The 22,934-nt window shown below is 38.9% G+C and overlaps 1 protein-coding gene across 2 annotated transcripts in view; it reads right to left on the minus strand.

Annotated features, from left to right (window-relative positions):
- Positions 1 to 22,934, minus strand: part of LAMA4 (laminin subunit alpha 4) — a 106,054-nt gene that overhangs the window by 36,873 nt on the left and 46,247 nt on the right. The window contains exons 6-17 of one of the 2 annotated variants that reach the window (XM_074862325.1): positions 19,860 to 19,955; positions 18,400 to 18,551; positions 18,148 to 18,258; positions 14,655 to 14,766; positions 11,236 to 11,403; positions 10,282 to 10,475; positions 8,270 to 8,386; positions 6,109 to 6,257; positions 3,912 to 4,053; positions 2,749 to 2,845; positions 1,849 to 1,965; positions 709 to 894 (exon numbers count right to left, since the gene is read on the minus strand). In XM_074862325.1, the coding sequence (XP_074718426.1) occupies positions 709 to 894; positions 1,849 to 1,965; positions 2,749 to 2,845; positions 3,912 to 4,053; positions 6,109 to 6,257; positions 8,270 to 8,386; positions 10,282 to 10,475; positions 11,236 to 11,403; positions 14,655 to 14,766; positions 18,148 to 18,258; positions 18,400 to 18,551; positions 19,860 to 19,955 (1,641 nt within the window). Of the gene's footprint in view, positions 1 to 708; positions 895 to 1,845; positions 1,966 to 2,748; positions 2,846 to 3,911; positions 4,054 to 6,108; positions 6,258 to 8,269; positions 8,387 to 10,281; positions 10,476 to 11,235; positions 11,404 to 14,654; positions 14,767 to 18,147; positions 18,259 to 18,399; positions 18,552 to 19,859; positions 19,956 to 22,934 lie in introns of both variants that reach the window. The other variant, XM_074862324.1, reaches the window with a different exon arrangement.

Consider the following 22,934-nt stretch of genomic DNA (forward strand, 5'->3'; position numbering starts at 1 on the left):
TTTCACCAGTCACTTCATTTCAGCTTCACTCTCTCTGCCTCTTTTTCCACTCTTTCCTGTCATCTTCATTTCAATTTTGTACCCTGCCTCAGGTTTTTATTTTGTCTTTTTTTTTACCTTAAATTTTTCATAACATATCTTCCAATTTTTACTCTACTCTTCCTACTCCTCTCTGATAATAAAAGTGGAATTAATGTGATGTTTACAAGCTTTCTAGCAATCACCCTGCTTAAATATTGTATTTCCTCCCTAATCCTCTTTGCCTCCTTTGTTTAGACTACAAGATTATCAAGTCAGGGACCATTTCTCCTTCATGTCTGTACTACTGAGGACAAAAGGGCCCTGTTTTCAGATGCCTCCCAATGTTAAAAAAAATAACTAAACCACCAATCATAATAGTGAGAAGATTTTAAAAAGCTGTCTACCATTCAGTGTGACCTTGGTACCCTGATAAAAATGATTTAGAAGCCAATAAGACTTCAGCCCTCAAGTGTTTAAGTCATTTTTGGAAATGGCCAAGTAACCAAAAGTTTTAAAGTATATTCAAGTCTCTAGATCAGTGCTAATTTTTGAAATGTTTTCATGGAGGTAAAATGCTAAAATATTATATGCAATGAATATCCAATGTAAACAATTAATACAACAGGATTTTGTGAAGATTCCCTGACCTTTTAATGCTAAGGAATGGCAAAATTCAGGTCACCATACCTGCATCCCCAGCTGAATGCACAGCACTGTCATATGCCGCTGAACTGTGCTGGAAGTCTTGCAGGTTTTGAGACCACAACCTCACATTCTCATCCATTGGGGTCGTAGCCTGTGTTACCGTCATGGTAGCACTTACAGCCTCTGCAGTCTTCACTTTAGCTTGCTCCAAACGCTCTCTGGCCTCCACTACAAAATAAATAGTGGATGAGAAGAAACGAATTCTTTCAAAGATTCAAGTGAGCTATAACCAGTACTTAGAGGGTGGTGAGGCTCAGGGGATTCTACCTTCTGCAGAATGGGGACCCAAACATTCTTGCTTGGTTTTCTCTATTTCCACAGGGAATATTAAAAACTTCCTGTAGTTGGTCTACAGTTACATTAATTCTTAAAATTTAACACATTCTCATTTCCATTGTAGATTGTTAGAAATTTTCAATGTCCTTGGATTTTGATGGGTGTTATATAGCCAAGGAAGTTGGAACAGATATGAAAAAATGCATTGTTTTTCAATGGATTTTTAAAAGAAAATGCATGTATTTGTTGCATATTTTTCATGAAAGTTATTTTTTGAGGAGAGAGACCCAAGACACTGAAGTGGTTTTGTTTTTTCATACCTGGTCTTTTGGGGTTTTTATTTTTTTGGAGTTGCCAACTACTGTATTTGTAAAACCTGTTGTATTTTGCATGTGATAATGTCTTGGCAGTAAAACCCAGCCATTTTTAGTTGAAGTTAATGAAGAAATCTTGACCATGTCAGCTTTGAATACCTTCAGATATACTTGCTGGATGCTCTATGATGTCTCTTTTCTGAAAAACTAAGGTGATGTTTTGTCAATCAAGACTGTTAGTAATTACCTCTCAAATACTCTACTTGTCAGATGTGATGTATATGTGAATTGGATTTTGACTATCAATACAATAAATCCACAGACTTGTAGATTCTCCAAGCAAAATACGTAATTTCATTATTAAGATGTTAAAGCTGGATGTTTGCTATCTAGGTCTTGTAGTTTCAGTCAAATTCCTTTAGGCCTCCCTGGGACTGAAATCTTACCAACTTCATAGGCCATGTGCAAAGATAAAATATGCTCTTAAATTTAGGAAGGTAAAGCATCATAAAGATGAAGTTCCTCTTACAACCTGGTTCTGCTGATTGCATTTTTGTGATGGCTCTCATCAGTTGGCTTCGCAGAGCGTTCATTCTAGTACGAGTGCCATTAACATGCTGGCTAGTGTCTGCAATGGTTAAATCGTTACCTGTAGGGAGAAAATAGGAGGTATAGTTGCGTGGCATCACAGTGGCATTTAAAAAGGTAAACTTTATCCTGTGGAGGTATGTTATTTAGTATTTAATACACCATAAGCAGCATACTATGACCTCTTTTAATATAGGGCATACTAGCACTCTTGACTTCACATAAGCTAAAGGAAAAAGCAACCTTGTACTCCCAGCTATTATTTGCTTGCCACAACATGTCTGAGAAAAACCTGTATCTCAGTCAGTACTATGTCTCTTTGCTTTACCAGAACTGCTGAGAATAGCTGCAACAAGTATACAGGAGAAGTTTTAAGGAACTCAGAATGCCCTGAAAAATCGAAGAGGTCATTTCTGTAATTTTAGAGCTTTCTTTCATTTTTCAGTGAAATAAAGCCAAAATTCTTTAACATTTATTATTATCATCCTTCAGTGGTGAAATCCAGCTTTCTGAATACTTAAGCTGATGTGAATTGATTTCAGTTGAACTACTTGATTGAGTATATTTACCTGTGAATAACTGTTTGCAGGATCACATATTGAAACAGTGGTTGTGTCTGAAATGGTCCTTTTGTGAATGAAATAAACTTTCAGCATCTGGCAGGATGACAAACATGAACTACTCAAAGGGTGCCTGTGGTCGTTTCAAGTACTTTGTGTGGTAACTTCGATCAAGACACTATTCTGTTACAACAGTAGTTCTGCCTTAGTGATGTGCTTTAGAAATTTATTTTAATGTGCGTGCATATAAACTGACTGGAAAAGTAGAAAGGATGTATATTTACTGTCATCTGCTGCCCGTTGTAGCTCCATGGCTCGGTTGAGAAGTTCTTCGCTTTTACCTTTATGGTAAATGATCTGAGTATCAATTCCAACTGCAGCCTACAAGTATGTTCCAAAAAAGAAAGTCGGAATAATGCTTAGCAAATGTTTCTCTTTATTGTGTTTGATTATGGACAGCATATTACTTCATATAAATGCAACTGCAAAGTCACTGAAGTGTCATTTGCTTTATTAACATTTATGATTGGCAGTTAAATTGGAAAAAGAAGTCTGAAAAGCAAAATTTTCTCTATATTGCAATTAAAGTTTAGAGAAATGTGTGCTTTTCCAGACAACACTGAATAACAAAGATGCAGAAAGCACAGAAGTAATCTTAATTTATCAACTCCAGTACAGTCAATGTGATATTCATGCTACATGTTAGGCATTGTGACTGTTCATTTCTACTGTCATCTCAGGTGGATAATGAACACTTGCACTGCATGGTTCGCAGTCCCCAGTAGCATGCTGGAAGCGGAGGACTGGGCTTGAAATCCCACATCTCCCTGGGGTTCATGTCCCTGAAATCTAACCAAATCCTCTTGCTGTCCCGCTAATAAATTGCTATTAGGTAGCATGTATATCGGTTAGAAACTATATATGTACAAAAACCCATATAAAATATTTTACAGCAGCAAGGTCAGAGACAAAATTAGCATCCTCATTCCTGCACTGGGTGTGTGAGTGGGCTATTTGCCCCATTTTAACTTGACTTTCTATGAGAAACAGTGATGGTTCTGTTAGATGTCTTGACCACCTTTCCTGCCACATGGTGCTCTGTGGAGTAGGAGGATTCAGGCACTAAATGCCAGCTCAGGTTCCTACAGGGCCAGGGAGTTGTCTGGAGTTTCACAGAAATGCCTCAGTTTGAGTGACAACACAGAGCAGCATCACCCTATACTTAGGGAGAGAAGAACCTCTTGTGTCTTTTGGAATAACAGGGGACTTTAGGCTGGCCAAATAATTACCACCTAGGATTTAATTCAGGAAATAGCAGATGAAGCAAAATGTTCAGTGAGAAGTTCGATGCTGACAGTTAAGCTAAATCTTGTTTTTCTTTATACTTAGGTGTCTGAAGTGCCTGAAGCTTTGCAAAGTAAAAGCTGATAATATGAAAATTACTTACATCATTGACCCGGTTTGTTGTGTTCAGTGCCAGCAATGCAGCTTTATTAGCTTCTTCAATGTAACTGGCAATGTTTTCATACACATTTGAAGCGTTTATTGCCCTTTGTACCAAACCATTTGTATCAACACCATACAAATTCCTGTTAAAAAGAGAGTAAAAGCAGGAAGAAACCAAACTGAATCCAAGTAGATTCAAATTGATTAATTTTGTTAACATTCTGTGATTTTTGACTACATAATCACATACATAAATATATTTGGCCTAAGTAGTATTTTCTTCATTGTGTATGACCATTTATGTCAAACTGAAGCACCTGAAAACTATGTGGATAGATGGTCTTTCCCAGTGGTTTAACTCTGGGAATTTTGCCCTTAGCATCTATGTGAGCAGCAACAAGTGACTACTGAGCTTTTATCCTTTTTAAATCTAGATTAGATATTCCATAAATCAACAGAATAACAGATCTATCGGTTGTCCTTCTTTAGGGTTAACTCCTGGCCTTGAATGGAAAGATCTGTGTGTGCCAGTGATCAGGACAGCTGTATCACTGGGCTGTTTATATTTTCCAAAAGCAGATGGGAAAAGGGGGAGGATCAGATGAAGAACTGGCCATGGTCATGAAACTTTGCAAAAAATTAGATTTAAAACCCACAAGATAGCTTTGCTGGCATGGTAGAGCATGATTTGCATATTAGGTGATAACTGGTCTTCAGGGGAGATTCCAAACAGCAGTTGATTCAGGGCTCAACCTTCAGCTGTTAGCAACTTTGAATAAATATTATTTTTTAGTATTTTTTGATAAACAGATTTCAGAGTATATGTTAGATATAGACTGTAAATATATATATATACACACATGTGTGTGTATTCACTTCAAAGTGTTTGCACACTGTGGGAATATTAAGTTTCCAAGTTGAGTGTTGTTGCAAGAATTTCCTACTATATTGCCCTAAGACAAAAGAAGAAACTCTACCAAATAAAAGCCTAACAGGCCTATAAAGCACACCCATAAACCCAAAATGATTTGAAGACAGGCTAAATGTTTTAAAGGATTAAAGTTTCACTGCAGGACAGTCTTCTCAACAAACAAAACAGTTAGCACATTTCCATCTGGATATTTTGTAATTATTTCTGTTTGCTTTCTGTTAAATTCCTAATGTATTGGACTTGGTAGTCATTTTAAAATTATTTTGGTAAGGCATGAAGGCTAGCCATATGTGGTATTTTCTTTCAAGTGATTCTGCTGCCCCCAGTTAGCTGATCTCAGACTCAAAACATATTGTTTGGTTTTTAGGCTGTCTGTAGTTTGTGTGGCATTATAGAACAGAGCTTCAGATGTCAGCTTTATACAATTGTATAAAAGAAAACCATCTGTTTTTTCTTTCTCTATTTTAATCTCCTATCTAGGGCATACTAATATTAAGAAACAACTGGTATTTAGATAATATACTTGAAAAGTAGTTTTGAGTTTATCTTCCAAAAGCATATGTCCATGGCATTATTTAAGGTAGAATCTGTTGAAATATTTTAAGAATTCATTTGTAGCAGTGATTTTTCCGTGGGTAGTCCCAATTGCAAATAAAGTAATATTTCAGATATGTGTAGAAGTGACTTTTCAGTAAATTGGGGGAAAGTTGATGCATTTAGTGTCTTCCATGAAAATAGGAAGATTTACAGTAGGTTTTAGGTGTTACAGTAGGCCAACTTCACTGGGACACAACCTACTGAGTATCAGAACTGCTCCATCTATAAACCAGTTCTTGAACAAAAATAATCCCGAATCCCATTTTGTGGCCCATAATGCTAAACATTTTTTTAATGTGAATGAATTTACTGAAATGAGCTGTTTCTGCAAACCCCATTTAATCTGCCTGTATTATTTTGCTTTTCAGTAATGTATCTTTCCTTGCTATGGGAAGAGAAAAACACACCAAATTAGAAAACGGAGAATGTCATGCAAGATAGATGTTTATTCTTTGAAAAGATTAATAGATTTTGCTTAGCTCAACTTCAGCTCTTCCCTCTGGACTATGACAAGTCCTTCCTTACATGACTTGACTTAACAGTGATTTGTTTAGTGGCTATTTGCAGACAGCTTATTTAATGTCACTGTGTTTCTTTGTGTTTTTTAGTTCATTCAGCTGTTCAATCAGTAGCACTTGTATGAACAGAGTCTGCTGAAGTTAAATTTTACCGGTCCAGCTCATCAGCAAGTCTTCTTAGGTTGTGTGCATGATGCATAGCCTTTTCTACCAAATCATCATCAAACAGAGACAGATTGGCTAGTTTTTCTTGCAATTCCTTTTTCGCTCCATCTATTTCTGCGTAGAACCCTGACACATTCTGAACAAAATACGAAAGGAAGGGAAGAAGATGAAAATTTTAAAAAATAAATTCTGTATTTTGGTTATTATGTTTTATTTTACCCTTAATATACTCTTGTTGTTTTCTATTTTTTTAATGTTATATTTTAAACAGATTAAAAAGAGGAAAGACCTAAAAGAGTCTGTCCCATCAATGTCAGTATGGCAAGACAAATGCAGAAAGATAAAAATAATGAAAATTCCAGAAGTCCCTTAAAAAGATATTAGAGAGATATGTGTAAAATACAAAAGAAAGACAGATGAGAAATGTCTTACTATCTTTTATGTTTGCTCCAGAATGGTGTTAATGACAAGTCTTTCAGAGTGAAGTGCTAATAGGTGAAGCAATTAAACCAGATATTTGCAAAAAAACCCTAGTTATGGTTGTTCTTAAATTGGGAGGTGGAACCCATAATTTATGATTTCGATTTTTCACCTCTTCTCTGTGAAGACTGCAGGCCAGAAATGAGGTCTGGGACTTCTAAATGATATCTATACAAGTAAGCTAATAGTGCTGTTGTGGTTGGGTTTATGCATCATCCTGTTACGGCATGGGCCCTGGCATTGTTTCAACTCTGGCCCCCGGCCACTCTCCCAAACCTGCCTCCTCGGGGAACAGCATGGGGCAATGCCTGTGCCCTGGGGACAATTTGGCAATTGCTGGAGAGGGGCAGAGAGTTTAGCTGTACAGCTGTGAGCTGTGCCACATCGTGGAAAACGGGCCCTGGCCCCTTTCAGTCTCCTTGCACAGAGACATCCCTCATACTAAGACATCCTGTAGATCAGTCCACCTAAATACCACCTTATGTATGTATAGGCAAGGAGAAGTAGTATCCCTTTGCCTTACCCATACTTCTTCCTTATATGAAATACTTGTGGGGAAAGACCAAATGGGCCTGCATTCACCTTCTCTCCATTACACAAGCTTGCCAATCCAGTTGGGGATTATACATGTGGCTTCAAAATACATGAAAAAAGGATGAAATGGAGGGAGAGAAAAAGGATGAATGAGTGAAGCGTGAAAATGCTTATTGCTGATGAGGATGGAAGATGTATGATGTTCACATACTACTTCCGTCCCTGCAGTGTCAACATCCCCTATGTGTAAACTTATCCACAGGAGTGGGGGACCCAACATTATAAACTTCAGCAATTTGTTTTGCAGAAAACACAGGAGAAAAAAAAAAACATACTGCTTGCAGGGATGGTTAGGAAGCAAGCTGTATTCTTTCTGTTTTCTCAAATTATTTTTTCAAAGAAAAATTAATGACTTGATATTTGCTTCTCTGTTAAAAAAAGAAGCGGGCAACTATGATCAAAATGAATATTTGTGGTGGATTTTCATTTGTCTTAAAATATCTCAAAATGTTAAAATAAAGCACACACACACACACACAAAAGCAGCTCTGGTAAATATTTTAGTTAGCGAAATCCCAGGCTTATTTTCTTCATTTTTTTATAGAAAGTCCAAAAACCTAAAATTTCTAAATATTTCCTACAATACCTTGTCTCATTCAAAACACTGGATACTAGTCTGCAGTTCCAGAAGATGATTTCTATAAGACGATGTGTTTATATGTTTTACACTCTGACAGTGGTCGGTTTTAACACTGATATCTGGCACCTTTAGCCTTCTCCTATGCTCACTTGCAGGCACAAAAAAAGGAATTTAGCATATAGTGCAGTCTTTTACCAGAGCATCTTTTGGCAGCTGCTTGTAATGAAATGATTGAGAACTCTACAGCAAAATCCTTCATTCAGCTCTGCCTACAGCAAGGTGTCCTTATAATATAATTATTTTTCCAAGGCAGTAAAATGTAATTACAGAGCTTTTCATCCAGGAAGATTTATACTTTTTTGGGGGGAATATTCATCAGTATTTCATTGAAGCAGTATAGAAAAGGAGAGGCTTTTGTTTAGTGGTCTAAACACATGACTTAAAAGTTCAAAAAATCAGGACATGTCATTTAAACAAGTCACTGAAGCACCTACCTTTATTACCTCACTTAATTCAGAGTTGACCTTTTGTGGTCCTGCCAAAATAGTTGTGGCACTTAGCAGAATGCCATTCACTTCATCTATTTGCTCTTTTATTTTCTCATGTTGTTTCTACAAAAAATAAAATAAAATCACATCCAAAACCATCCGTGCATTGCTAAAATACAGTGTTACCATTTTTGTCAAATTTATTAAAGTTAATTCAAAAGATGAGGTGATGAACTAAATAGATTTTAGTCAAATTTGAAGTCTAAGTTTTTCCCAGACATCTCCAATAGCAGGCTATTACAATGTGACTCTTTGTATTCTATTGTCTTTGTGAAATAAATGTTGTATTTTTTTAATTGATTAATTGCATTTTATATTACAGCATGAGCAATTATTGGAATGAAGCATTAATCAAGGCACTGCCAGCAGAGACAAATTAAACATGGCTTTTTCACAGTGGTCTGGAGACTGTATTTTTTCTGGAGGTTTTTTAAATCTACAGTACAGAGATCTCTTTTCCTTGTCAATAGTAAAGCTGATGTGAACAATCTTTTTTTGTACAGCACCTGCCTTCATTGTGAGGAATAATGAAGATCCAACTGGTTAAAAACAGTGAACAATTGCAACTACACACTTCAGGCTTTGCTTCATAAATGTGAGAGGAGCTGCAGCTTGGCACTGTAATTACGAAACAATGGAACAACAGAAGAAGCTTTGTACACAAGGATCCCAAGCTGCTTGTTGAAGAATTCACGAGAACAGCATGCCTGATTTCTCTATTGAATTATTAGACCTTCCACATCAGCATGAACTTCTAGTGCTGCAAATTTCAAGAGCTCAAAACTCAGCCACTGATGCTATGAAACCCAGAGGTTGGCCTGAATTTGCAAGATCATTCTTCAAATCACAAAACTGCTCCCTAAACCCCTCTCCTCCAGCATCCAAACAATTTCAGCCATTGAAATGAAAACAGTTCGCTTCAAATGGTCCCAAATTGTCTCTTTGTCATTTTCTTCCTTGCTGAAAAAATAAATGAAGAGAAAAGTTTTGGGTGGGACATTCTGGTTTTGCATCCCTTAAAGGAAACTAAAGAAAATAGAGAAAGAGTCATAAAACTGCTGAGAAGAAAACAAATAGTCTTTTTGTATGACTGATGGATTGGGTACTTTTCTGGGATAAGAGATCTGAAAATTCAATTTCCTCATCAGCCAGATGGGATTTGAACCGAATACCACCACTTACAGGGAAACATGCCCCCCTTCCGTGATGTAGGAGACAGGTCTCCTCTGGAGTGATTACTTTGCTCAAAATACCAAAACTGTTCATTTGAAAGGAGCACAAGGGAAAACTGCTGCAGCCTTATAGCTAGGCTGTTCACCCAGCAAGTAGGAAACCCATTTTCAAGGTATCTGTTGTGGAGCAGTTAGAGAATGGATTTGTGCGTGAAGATGAACGGACAGTCATCTGCTTTTCCTGAAAATATGGGGATGAATTTTGTTTAAAGAGGACCAGAGAGAAAGTTTGGACAAGACAGTTATGAATGCACTCAGCCCAGGGCATGAATGCAGTGCAGAGTCTGTATAAATAATTTTTTTAATATAACTACTTTTGTGAGCATGGAGTCCTTCCAGTCCTTCCATAAATCAGTACATAATAAGTGAAACAAACCAACCACAATATTTATAGTAGCTATGCTACATGGCATTTTAAGCTTCTTGAGTTTGTTGTAATACATCTTCCTAGTTTAGGCGTTAGTATCCATCTCTTCCTTGGCTTGCTGAGGCATGTCATGCCAAAACTTGATTTATTCTCATGCCATGAATAAATAATAGTACCTTGCACTTCCACAACTTATTTCTTAGAATTGGAGAGTCAAACTCATCTTGCTGAGTGGTCCAAGAAATTCTTTTTTGGTGTGGTGATTCCTGAATCTAAATTGTTTGCAATCTACTATTTTAAGCACCACCAGAGATGGAGTGTTCACAGACAACAGTTATGATAAATGTACTGCATAGTACCTCACGCCTTTGAAGACTGGCTGTGTTTTCCTTATTTATATCCTCTGTTTGTATAACATAGTCAAGCGCCTGGTCTAATGCCTCCTCCAGGTCTGACAGCTTCACATCCTGTTCGCTGAGCTGCTCCAGCACATCAGATACTAGAGATCTGGTGTCATTGTACCTCTCGTGAAACTCTTCAACTTGCTGTAGCACTGGGAGAAAAATCAGAGACTAATGATTAACCCAAAGCTTAGGTTTCTGACAAAACTTGCCTATGCAACAATTTCTGTTGCTGTTACTCAGGGGACAGTAAAACACATTTGTTAAAAGCTCACTTGAGAGATCATATAGCTAGATCTTAATTTTCTCTCCTCTTTTGAAAAGGAAAGATGCCTCTCATTTTAGTATCTCATTTAAATCCCATTAATTCCCCCTCTCAAGTAGCTTCTCCTAAAAGAAATCAGGTTTGTTTTTCCTTGCTCTTTGTTTTCCATTGTCACAGCTAACCAGGCTATTCTGGAGAAGACAGTCCTTATGCCTCGGGGCTCTGACTCAACTCTTCACCGAGCTGTGAGAATTAGGCTGCCATTCTTTCCCATACCAGCAGTTTTTCTCTCCCTGCTGGAGTTTACTGTCCCATGGCAGAGCTCGCGCTAGGGGAAGGAAGACATTCACACGAGCAATTCCAGCCCTGGCATGAACCTTGCTAAGCAGCTGTCACTGAGGTGCTGCAGTGCACAGGCACACACAGACACACACATATTTTTCTGTCCATTCCGCTACTGGGGCAGGAAGCACTGGCAGAGACTTGGGGCAGGCGTTAGGAAGCAGCAGCATCTTCAGCACACGAGTCGGCCCTTGCCAGGCTCCTGCTGGTCCTCCCCAGGGGCTCAGCAGTACACCCAGAGCTGCCTGGCCTGTGCCAGCTGCGCATCAACATGTGGGTGAATGGCAAACAGACTTAAAACTCACACTCCTCAGCTGCGTTTTCCTCCTCATCTGCAAGTTGCCTCTGATTAGTGAAAGGTTTACGGCGTTTGATCTCCTTCAGCATCTCCTCAGCCGCACTCAGCTTCTGGGCAATTTCCTCAGGGCTCAGCTCTTGTTGAATTGCATAGTATTTCATCTTGCTGCTGATTTCTGTGGGAAAAAGGAACAGATGGTCAATCCAGCATGGCTACAGAGAAGTAAATACTGTGGAGTACTTTTGTGAATCCAGATCATGCTGATGGCAAAAGAAAGTTTTAATTATCTTCCAACTCTATAGTAGATAATTATTATGTTTAATCCAGTCTTTAAATTAAATCTGCAAATAAATCACACTTTCTGGCATATGTGGGGGTCTCATCCGAAGAGGATGAGATTAAGCAGGCATGGGTTGAGTGCATCATTTGGCTTGGCAGTTCTTACAGGCTGGGATCATCATTTTATTCTGAGTTCTATGGCATATAGCAGGATATGGGGCTTTTGTTCAGATCATGGTTTTTAAGTGCTGCTGCAAAAATGTTATGTTTATTAAATAACAACAATGGCAAAGGGACTGAAGCAACCTCTTTTTCCATCTGAAGAAGTTTGAGGCCCCTAAAGAGGTAACATATGGCATCTGCCCTGATACTGCCTAGCTGGTTTGGAGATAGATACTATTTAAAGGTTTTGGTCTCAGTTCAAAAACCACTGTTTGATCCCTGCAGCTCAAATTGAGTTTACCCATCCCCAGTGTAGGCATTACAAAGTTTAACCACTTTTCATTCCCTGGCCTCAAATACCAGTCACCTCCTCTTTCATGCCCTTTGATGTGAGTAGCTGTGGCTCGCGTTCATCACTACTTTTGTGGATAACCAGAACTGGCAAAGCCAGCACTATGCATCTGTAAGATTTTTATAAAAAAATAGATGTGTAACTGTGGCATGACTGATTGTTTGGCAGAGTCGCTTTGTATACAGTTTCTTGCTGACTCCTGAGCTTATTAATGAAGCTTTAAAGGCTCATACTGAGCAGTAACCAATCATGACCAGCAGCTCCATGGATTTCTTTTTTCTTCTCATGCTGGTACGTGCATGTGCGTGTGTGCACGCATATACTTTCCCTTCAGTAAAGAGTGGCTTGCCTTCTACAGGGGTGATGCCCTGTAGAAGAACAGTTTTGAGCATGGTGGAAATAATTTTCACCTACTTGTCTCCAACTGCTTTCTGAGTGAACAAGCAGTCTCTTTTTATTCACAGCCATGGGTGTTGTTTCTTCTATGATATCTCAACCTGATTGTGCTATTTGTGTGCCAAACTAGATACATGTCTGCCTTCTGTGGTTCTTGTCCTGCCCCAAACCAATTAATAGTACAAAAGAACAATCCAGAGGTCAACCAGTGATTGTTAGTGACATACAATGAGGCTCATGCTGACACTTTTGCTCAATAATTGTAGAAATAAAATGTGATGGATGGCCAGACAGTCAAAGTGATTTAGCATCACAGGTGTAAGAAGGTAGTACAAATGTAACATCCTATCAGCCTGGCTTCAGCCCGCCTCTTTTGTGTGATGGGATATGTTAACTATGTTTGTTGAAATAAAGTAATGGTTGAAGCACCCATGGAGATAATGATAAGGACGGATAACAGTTGATATGTAACCACTCTTCCTTACACAGGCTGCCACAGAGCTTGCTATAATTGCTCTAAGACAGAACTACTCAGGTCTGTTAATCAAGTATTTCTATTGAAAAAGGGCTGCTTAACCTCAAGTGCCAGTCAGCCTTTCTGTTCTGGTGCCATATACAGCTTTTGTGTACTGTTGACTTTGCCGAAGACTGGGGAAAATCAGTGTGCTCTACAGCAGGATGGAGGCTTTCATGATGCAGGTGTACAGGGGACAGGGCTGCTTCTGAGTACATTCACTTGGGGTTTTATTGCTTTCTGTAGGTACCAAAGAAAAGGCTGCAATTGGTTTAATCTCAGTTTTATATATCAGCATGATAATGATATGTCATAGATATTCCAGATGAAGATGATCGTCTCTGACTAGGAAACATTTTTAAGAGCAATTGTGCTCTGGAAGGTGTTCACTGTTGTCATTTATCCTTTGATATATAGGACAGTAAAAATTGTTGAAAATGCAAGAGGTTTCGCAGGCTCTAAATAAAAAAAAAAATTATCAGGGAAGGTGTAAAATATATACCTTTACAGTGAGAGAGAAGTTACGTTTTGAAATTTATGGTAGTTCTAGAAGTGCTTTTATTGCTCTAGCTTGTTGCCCAAGGATGGACTTTATAAGCTTTATCTTCATCCCCTCACATCATATGGACAGATGAGCAGGACACTGAGACAATAGGTGGCAGTTTGTACCAACATTTTAACATGAGAAAGCTCTTGGTTTCACTCTTTTCCTAATTTTGGAAGATCTTAATCATCATGTTTACCTCTCCTACTGTGAAACAGCATCACTATAACCATTTCTGATGGTCTGCACTAGCCACATGGTTTACAATTCTGCCTTTCACTTTTACTAGAGGCAGCACTTTCTTTGTGGAAAAGGAAGGCAATGGGAATGCAGTTTTCCAATTCTATGTCTGTATTTCAGAAAAAGAAAGAATAAGAGGACAACAGCTAGTCTGTAATGCTCTGTAGATGTGTCTGGGCCCAAACTCAATTGGAAATTCTGGTCAGATGAAGCAATAAGCTGCTTGAAAAGAAGATCAGCACCACTTCCCGCACGGAGCTTGGGGAAGCAATAAGTTCTCCAAATTATTTACTAGTCAGTGTCCTTTTCTTTTTCGAAGCAGCTGCATGAAGTTATATGAACCAGCACAACAGTTTAGCAACATTTTGCTAAAAGGCAAAAACTGGATTTGAAGTAACACTCACTGGTGTTATCACCAGAGTTAGCCAGACCTAATTTGACTGCCATGGGTTCAAAAGGGAAAACACAATTTTTAAAAAACCTGTCTAGCTATTCATATGGCCTCCATTATTTATCAGCAGGATGGGAAAAGTGCACTTGCATAAATCTGCTGACAAGTGAGACACAGAGCACATCCTGTGTTTGTGTGTGTGTGTCTCCATCCAGCCCCAATCTGATACCGACTTTTTTACCACAAGTGTATAGAAATACCTTGAGCAGCTATTGAAACAAGTGTTTAATGTAAACCTATTTACTATTATTTTGCTCTGTCAAAGAGAGAAAAAAGAAAGAGTAACTCTTGTTCTAGGTGTCAGACAAGTCAGCCCATGGTGTCAATTGTCTTTTGAGAGACAAATTTTTGTCATGGCATTGTAGGCTGCAGAAGCCTTATGTGAGGGTTGCTTTGAGAGAGTGCCCAGGTGCTATGACATTGTTTTTGCTGGAGGTTTCATTAATACATGCTTGACACTGAGCTGAACCAGAAAGAAATCTATTTACCTTGAATGTTATCCCTCATATTACTGAGCTGCTGCACAAGCTGAGTAGCATGGTTGTTGGTCTCCATGGTTTCCTTCTGTATCAGCAGGCCCTTGCTGGATGCTTCATTTCCCTATGAATAAACCATGTGAGATAGACATTAGATTTCTTTTCAGATCCATATGCATGTGTGAGGATGAGCAGTGTAAACACACATTTTGCTTTCTCCTGATGAGCATGTGAAAGTCCATTTATCATATAAAGTGGTATTTACAGAGGTGTTTGAAGTGAAGGTCTGTCTTGTTGGCATTTTCAGAATTGTAGAGTGAGAGATTAAAATCTGTCCCATATTTATCCATCATTTGCTGCAATCACATTGCCGTAAATTATGTACAGTTGTAAAACTCCCATCTGCTGAGTTTCCTAGGCATTCAGCGGGGCTGGCTCATTTTGCTGGATATGGCATTTCCTGAATAAGCATATAGACTGAAGAACAAGGTGTCAGCTCACAACCATTTTTAGATCAGTGTCTCCCTCAAGTGAGGTCCCCAGCTCTGCAACTTGTTAAAATTAAGAAAAAGCACGAGGATTCAGAATACACTGAAGAGCACAGCCGCCCTCCCACACTAGATCACATTGGAGGCTGTACTCTGCATTGTGTTCCCTTACATGTAAAGGAAATGAAGAGTTACCATGTCATAGTTATAATTTTTCCAAGAAGGTCACTGACTTTGAGAGTCCTTAGATTTAATTTTCACTGGTATTTCCCAGGAAAGAGAAAAAACTATGACTGCTGTGCCACTGACATCTCCTGGACCCTTTGTGTGTGTGTGTGTGCGCGCGCGCATGTGCAAGTCTGCAGCACAAGCTTAAGGTGATTCATGGTCCCTGCTGGGGCTGCATCAGCAAAAACTCCCACTGTAAAATTAGTTTCTTGTTTTGGGGTGCCCTGACATCTCATGAGCCAGCAGATGCTTGACCTCTGGGCAAGCTGCAGGGGCCAGCAGCAGCCATGGCATGCCCCCCTGCCCCCACCCCGCCCTGTGGCTCGGCGTTTGCAGTGGCACCAGTTGGCACCTGAAGGCAGGCCCAGGGCCACCGGCATGGGTGGGCACCCCAATAAAACAAGTAGAAGGGCTTATAGAAATGTTTTATTTCTACTGACTTTTTCTTTTTTTTTTTTTTTTACTCTTTGAAGGGCAAGCACCATGGTTTTCTTTTGTATTCCTTTATTGCTATCGGGGTTTCTTTCTGTGCTGCTCAGTATCACCACTTCATGCTTTTTTAAGCAACTCTTTCCTGTTTTTACACACACTTGCCTTTACATAATGCTCTTTCCTTGCCAGATTTTTCTTTAACTATTGAACACATGGGGAATTGCTGTGACAGGTTTGCTGATTGCCATGAGTTGCCAGCAGCATGAGTTGCCATAAGCAAATGCAGCAGCATGAGTGAGGGGTGCTCTTATGGACCCTCAAATTCCCACTGATGTACAGAGGCTCATCCTGAAATTTGCTAAGAGCTCAGGAAAGAAAGGTGCTTGGCTCCCCCAGCTTTCTGCCAAACATTCAGGATCAAGCTATGTGCTGGTTTACTCTAAGCTCATCCCAGGCAGATTCAGGGAGTTACAGGTCACATTTACTCTCATTTAGCAGGAGGATTTGCCTTGCAGTTGGTGCATTCATCCTGCCTTTAGGGTTTAGAGCAGAACCTGCAGCAACCCCTCAGACACAGGGACATGCACATGAAGTACTCTGAATGGAAGATGTAGTGCATCTCAGCAAAACCCACTCTAGACCCTAGCACCCCTTTTCCATAAAAGTGCCTTGAAAGAGCAAAAAGTTCAATATATTCAGAGTTATTACTGTGGTCTTCCTTCCACTGTGAGAGTCTGGGGCCATTATTTCCCTGCCTTTAAAGCAATCACAAGTATTCATGTGAAACAAGCATTAGAAATAACCAGAGTGAAAAGATCAGAGGAAACGCTAACTATATTGGCTCAGGGACACTCAGACTGAGGAATGAGTAAGAAATCCCAAGGCAGTACTGAAGATGACAACAATATTCCTAGAAAACCTAGTGCCTTAATCATACTGCCTACCAACTACATAGAGGGACACTGAGGCGTGTGAGCTGTGCCAGATTTTCACAGGTACAGAGCGGGGTGTATGTGTGAGCTTATTTAATCAAACCTCTTTTGAACACAGACACAGTCTGTGTAATTCTGCAGTGCCCTTTCTGCTAAGTAAATGCTGATTAAGAACACCCAAACCTAAATTTTCTCTTCCGCCTCACTATACAGTCTTTTCTACTCTTCCTTCGTATTTTTTCTCCTGCTTGCACCTCTATTTGAGTTTTAGTCTAAGATATAATTTTAATTTGTCTTGTGAAGGGATTGGTAAGTGAATATAAGGTCTGGTGTTTTGCAATAAGCATGAAATATACTCTAGTCCTAATACAGCTGTGGTTATCTCTGAGAATAACAGTGATGTACCTCACTAATATATATATATATATCTCTTAGCAACAGAAAGATATTTAAACATATCTCTTTAAAATAGAGGAGAAGCAATTTTGAACCCTATTTCTTCTCTAAACATATATCAGTATTCTTCTAGGGTGAAATGAAAGTGTTATGTATGTGAGCTGGGAGCAGATAGCCTTAATTTTATAGCCTGGCAATTGAATGTGGATGCAACATTTATGATTACAATTTTGTTAAAACATATCTTGAGTGCTGATCAGGCTCCCATCTCAGTGGGTACGTGAAAAACCTTTTAAACTGGCCATTTTGTAACATATTTTGAAGTGTCTAATTGGGACTAATTCAATTTTATGAAAGCATACATTTAAAATAGATATAGTACAAATACTCCCAAAGTCAATCGGAATTAGTTTAGTGTTGGTTATTTCACTTAATTAGAAATAAAAATGTGAAATAGAAATACAGTGTGTCTATCTCAGGTCAAACAGGTTGTGTAGGGGGGTAGGTGGGAGCTCAGATCCTGAGGGGAGGCTTTTTGTGATTGGTGACAAACCTCTGACCACATTCTGCAGACTTTGGCCCTACACCCTTTCTTTTCTGGGAAGAAGACTTGATAGGTCATTTATGCTTTTAATTCAGAGCTAAAGTAAAGTAGAAAGTTTAGAAATAGAAAACAGAAAGTTTTCCCAACTATCTTTCAGGACATTCCAACTCTTGCTTGGTGAACCTAGAGGTTCAGACTAGATGTTACGAAACGTTTCTTTACTGAGAAGGTGGTCAAACACTGGAATGGGCTTCATAGAGAGGTGGTTGATGACCCATGTCTGTCAGTGTTTAAGAGGCATTAGAACAATGCCCTTAATAACATGCTTTAACTTTTGGTCAGCCCTGAATTGCTCAGGCAGTTGGACTAGATGATTGTTATAGATCCCTTCCAACTGGAAATATTCTATACTAACCTCTTACACCAGCATGTGAGTATGACAAACCGCAAACCCTCAGAGCTCTGGCAGGGGGCTATAAACAAACCTGTTCATCAAGGGTTGCTGCCTCTCTCAGGAGATCATTCATTTCATCTGCAGCATCATCAGCCTGGATAGTCCAAAGCACAGCATGGTTCTTTTTTTTGGACATTGCTGCCTGTGTATGTGGGAAAAAAGTCAGTGCTTCTCAAAACAAATTATTTCTCTAGTGAGAGCAGGGTTTGAAATGTACAGGAATGGAGTGGAAATTCATAGATTAAAATTGCATTAAAAAATAAAATGTCATCAATGTCTGTACCTGGAGATGGGTGGTAGTGAGGTTCAGGTCATTCAAGCGCTTTTGAGCTGCAACACCTGTAGAAATACTCAGTAAAGTTGATTTGCTTTCATCGATAGCCAGAACTGCTAATCGGATGTCATCTGTCAAATCCCAAATGCATTTATCACAGCCTTAGAAGAAAATAAAAGAGTGTAATTTTTCTTTAGTGTTTTTGTCAGTTAACAGCAAATATCTTAAATTCCCATTATAGTGCTCTTGCCCCGTGGTGTTCCCTCTCTTTGTCATTGATGGATCCTGATGGATACCCATTTTTCTTTCACTTCCATCTGCCCACTTTCAAGGTCCCACAGTACAGTCACGATGCTTCCAGCGAAGCAGCACCAGATGGGACTGCTCCAAGAGGCTGCCACAGTGGCTCTGTGATCAGTAGGGTGAGAGAGGAGGCATTTCCTGGCTATTCCCTAGAGGATCTGCATGTTTGTGGCCCGAAGAACAAGAGATAATGGTCAAAAAACCAACTTCATTTTGTCAGAACCCAAAACTCTGTATTTAAAATTTAGTGCTATGAGAAATAAAGATGTCCAGCAGATGGGCTTTTGGCTGCCTATTCGATTAGAGAGGCAACTTCTAAAAACAGTTATAACATGTTTGGAATATGCTTGTGCAGACCTATATCCTTGTCCCTGCTGAATGCTTGCAATACCACCTCGTTTTTAGTGACACTGGTGCCACCACTAAATGCAAGAGACTTAGGTGAACGTGAAACACAGATTCCTACAGAAACTTTTGCTTGGTGTTGTATATCTGTATTCTTGATGGCAGCAGCTCCCAACTGTTCTCCTTCTGGTTGCACTTGCAGGCACACGACTCCTCTTCTTGAAAGTCGGTTTAGGAATCTACGTGTGCTACACGGTCTGCGTTATACCGCAGGCATAATTATACTAACATTAAAAAATATATCAGTGGTTACCAATAGTTACAACATAGTATTTCTGGAAACTCCCCAGGCTTCTTATCATTAGAATGGGGAAAATGATAGTGGAAAAGCAACTGACTGATGGATATATGTCAAACTTCAACAGCAACAATTTATATTAGATGTACAACTAGAAAACCAGAAATTGTATGCACAGATAAAGTTGTAATGGCATTTTTTGGGCCAGAATATTATTTTGCAGGCACTGTGTTTCAAAGTCTATAGAAGTGGCTTTGGTGATACTTCCCTACTGCTCTGCAATTTGCACCTAAACACTGTCTGTATCACAGAGTTGGACATATGCATGTACTCAGTCAAGAAAATGAGAACATGTTTAAATACTCAGTCAGCAGAGCATTGTGCATATTCATGTGTTTAAGTTCCCTCTGGGACCAAAGTCAAAGTGCTGAGCCCACTGGAGAACTGAGCTCTTAAGTTAGTATTTGTAAGCATCTAAATACAAGAGTAATATTAATTTTTTATATTCTCATGATAATCTTACTGATGGTTGGGCAGTCTGTGCCAGTAGAAACTTCAGGAGTGTCTGCGAGGCATTCTCCAGTCTGGCTGTCACACATTGTCCCACCACAGTTACATTCTGGGGGAAAAAGAAAGAATTTTTGAAAAAAGAATCTTCAAAATGTACAACTCACCTTCCCCCTCCCAAAACTAATGAAATGATTGTACATAGGATTGTGCATGGCTAGTCAAACCAAAATCAGGGACTTCTTGGACTGATTTTTCCTTCTGTATGTAGAAAAAGGTGGTTTTTGCACTGTGGTTGATTTGGATCAAGTGAAATAGAAGGTGGGAAATAGAACCAGAAAGCTGTTGCTGAAATGGCTTGTTCAAAGCTTTCCAGCTGGTCACAGGCAGAGGCAGCAAGGCCAGAGTTGCCCAGATGAGTTATTATGCATCACTGTCTAGAGAGGGCGACATTTAGGAGATGGGCTAAGAAAAGTGGTACAGATAATGTCAGTTATTAGTTACAAATCTCTCCACAGCCTTGTGGAATTTATCAGTGCTGTGTCAGTCTGATAGTGGACTCCAATTCCATCATCAGCTTGAGCATATCAAAAAGTAAATATCTCCTACCACTTACAATGAATAATAAATGAAGTTTTACATTTTTTAAAATGTAGACTACATTTTATTGCCAGCACATGTGGCTTTTAAAAATGTATAATTTTTTAATCTAAAGTGTCTCTCTCAAGCTTTAATTGGCCTTTTAAAATATATTATTTTAAAGATTAAAATATTCTTGGAACACTTTGATAGAATAATAGAAAGTCTAGCAGAACAGAAGAACAGCAGTGACTTATCTGGAATTCATTTTGCTCTTGTAATTCATGGTTTCAGCAGAATCTCATATAACAAAATTTTTTACTGACATTTTATTGCAGTCTCTTCATTGTTCTCTGTGAATTAGCCTTATATTTACATTCCACATTCCACATTCAAGGAATTATCAGAGAGAATGTGTAATACAGCTTCAAAGTCAACATGATGCACTGACATTGAAATAATTCTGTGTAAATGAACCAGTGTTAGTAGAACTACTCAGTTTTTGTACTAATGTAAGAACAGAATATGGTTACAAATTTTGTGGGGCAATTGATATTTTGACCTCACCACAATCTGTATAAACTGGGTGCCTCCCAGTTTTTGAATCTACATTTTTTTAAAATTTGTTATTTCTTTTGTTAAGAAGTGAAAGAAAAGTCTCAGTTGAAAGCAGGATCTAGGCTATCCCCAGGTGGCAAGATTAGTTACAAGATTAAAATTTGGATGAGACTGGTGATCCAGAAAATAAAATTGTGTCATCTTATTTTAATGGAGAACTCTTACTTTTCTACACAAATGCTTATAGTAAATTAATTTCAAAAGTGGTCCTGCCAATTTTTCATCTACTTGTTTAGGAGGTACCACATTTTTAGCAGGGAGTGAAGACTTTCAATTCTACTGTGGTTTACTGGTGGAGAAAGCTTCTAAATTTACCTTTGTTTCTGATGGGCATTTGTGGAAAGCTTTGAAGTATGGCTAAAGGACATGTAGTTAAAAAGTGTATTGAAAAGAAGCTGGAAACTACTGTCCACAGCTACACAGTTTTTGTCTTTTGCTCAAAAGAAAAAAAAGATGATCTTAGCTGGGTAGAGCTGTTTGCTCATTTAGTTCTCTTGCATTTTTTTGTTCTATATACCCAATGAGGTGCTCTGGAAACCATTGAGTGTACGCACACTCTCGTTTCGTACACTAGTTTCTTTTCTGTATTTTTGTATTTTAAAGAAAGTATTTGTCTTATTTCAGAATCAATATTTTTCTAAATAAGAGTTTCTAATTGCTCCAAAATGCCAAACAAAGTATTAAGCTTGCCTTGTAAATAACCCAAATAGTTCGCTTGTCGTGGATGTATTGAGTGGTGCATGCTATCTACGCAGTACTGTCAAGTACAGCACATTGTGGTGTTCAGCAGAAATGAAGATGAAGAGAGAAGTGTGTAATTCTCTGAAACATACTACTTCAAAATCAGGATTTGATAGAGTCAACTACAAGATTAAATTTACTCCTAAATAGAGAAAAGCTGTACCTCTCAGAACATATTCAAGTGCCCAAGCACTTTTTATTTTTAGTAAAGATCAAACATTACAAGAAAATCTGCTAACGAAGAGAATTACCAAGCTGATTTATAGTCTGCATGAAAAATCTGTAAAGAGAAGTCCTGTGCACCATGAAATCCCACTTAAGCTGTACCTCAGCAACGTAAATAATATTGAGGTATTCTGCCTCTAATTCCTGCAACTCTGTAAGGGTGTAAAGCAAAACTATACTGAGGTGATGAAAGTTTGACTTAACTTCAGTTTAGAAATTCTGTGTTCAGAGAAACCTTTCAAAATTATGTCTTGCATAATCTTCTTAGACACTTGGAATGTCCTGTAATCCTCAAACTTCTGGCAAAGCTACTCTTACCTGTTTGAAGCTCTGCTTTTGCACATGGCCAGAGCACGATTGCTGTGGTTTGCTGAGCTGAAGTGCTGGGTGCGTTTCTCCTGCCTCATGGCATTCAGGAGCCACAAATGAGATCCTGCCATTCCTTATGGGAGAACTGCAGTTAAATCATCTCTGGCGAACTGAATTAAGCAGTGAAGTGCATAAACAAGGTTTGCTTTTGCAACCTCAAAATCACAGAGATGTTGAATTTCAGGCATGTCTTGGGTGCCTAAATCCAGGCAGGGGGTGTGTTTTGGGACACGCTGTTCCCTACAGCCATTATCTTTTTGACTAGTTTGGATACCTGGGATTGGACTTCAGGCTTATGGTGTGTGAGCACCACTTCTCCCTGTTCAGCGTAAATGGAATTTAAGCACGTGGCTTAGAGATGTGAATTACATCCTGGACTCAACTTCTAGGGCACTTGAGTACAGAGCATCCTCACAACCTGCTGGTCCCAAAACACACATTATCACTTTATAGTAACCTAGTAAAAAGAAAAGTCCAAGTGTACAGTGAGTTGTAAGAAGAATGTAGGTTTGATCAAGACATTGCTAAGGCCCTGAGGCCTGTAGCTCTGTACCTTGAG

The sequence above is a fragment of the Strix uralensis genome, chromosome 3, assembly GCF_047716275.1.
Source record: "Strix uralensis isolate ZFMK-TIS-50842 chromosome 3, bStrUra1, whole genome shotgun sequence".
NCBI classification, from domain to species: Eukaryota; Metazoa; Chordata; class Aves; order Strigiformes; family Strigidae; genus Strix; species Strix uralensis.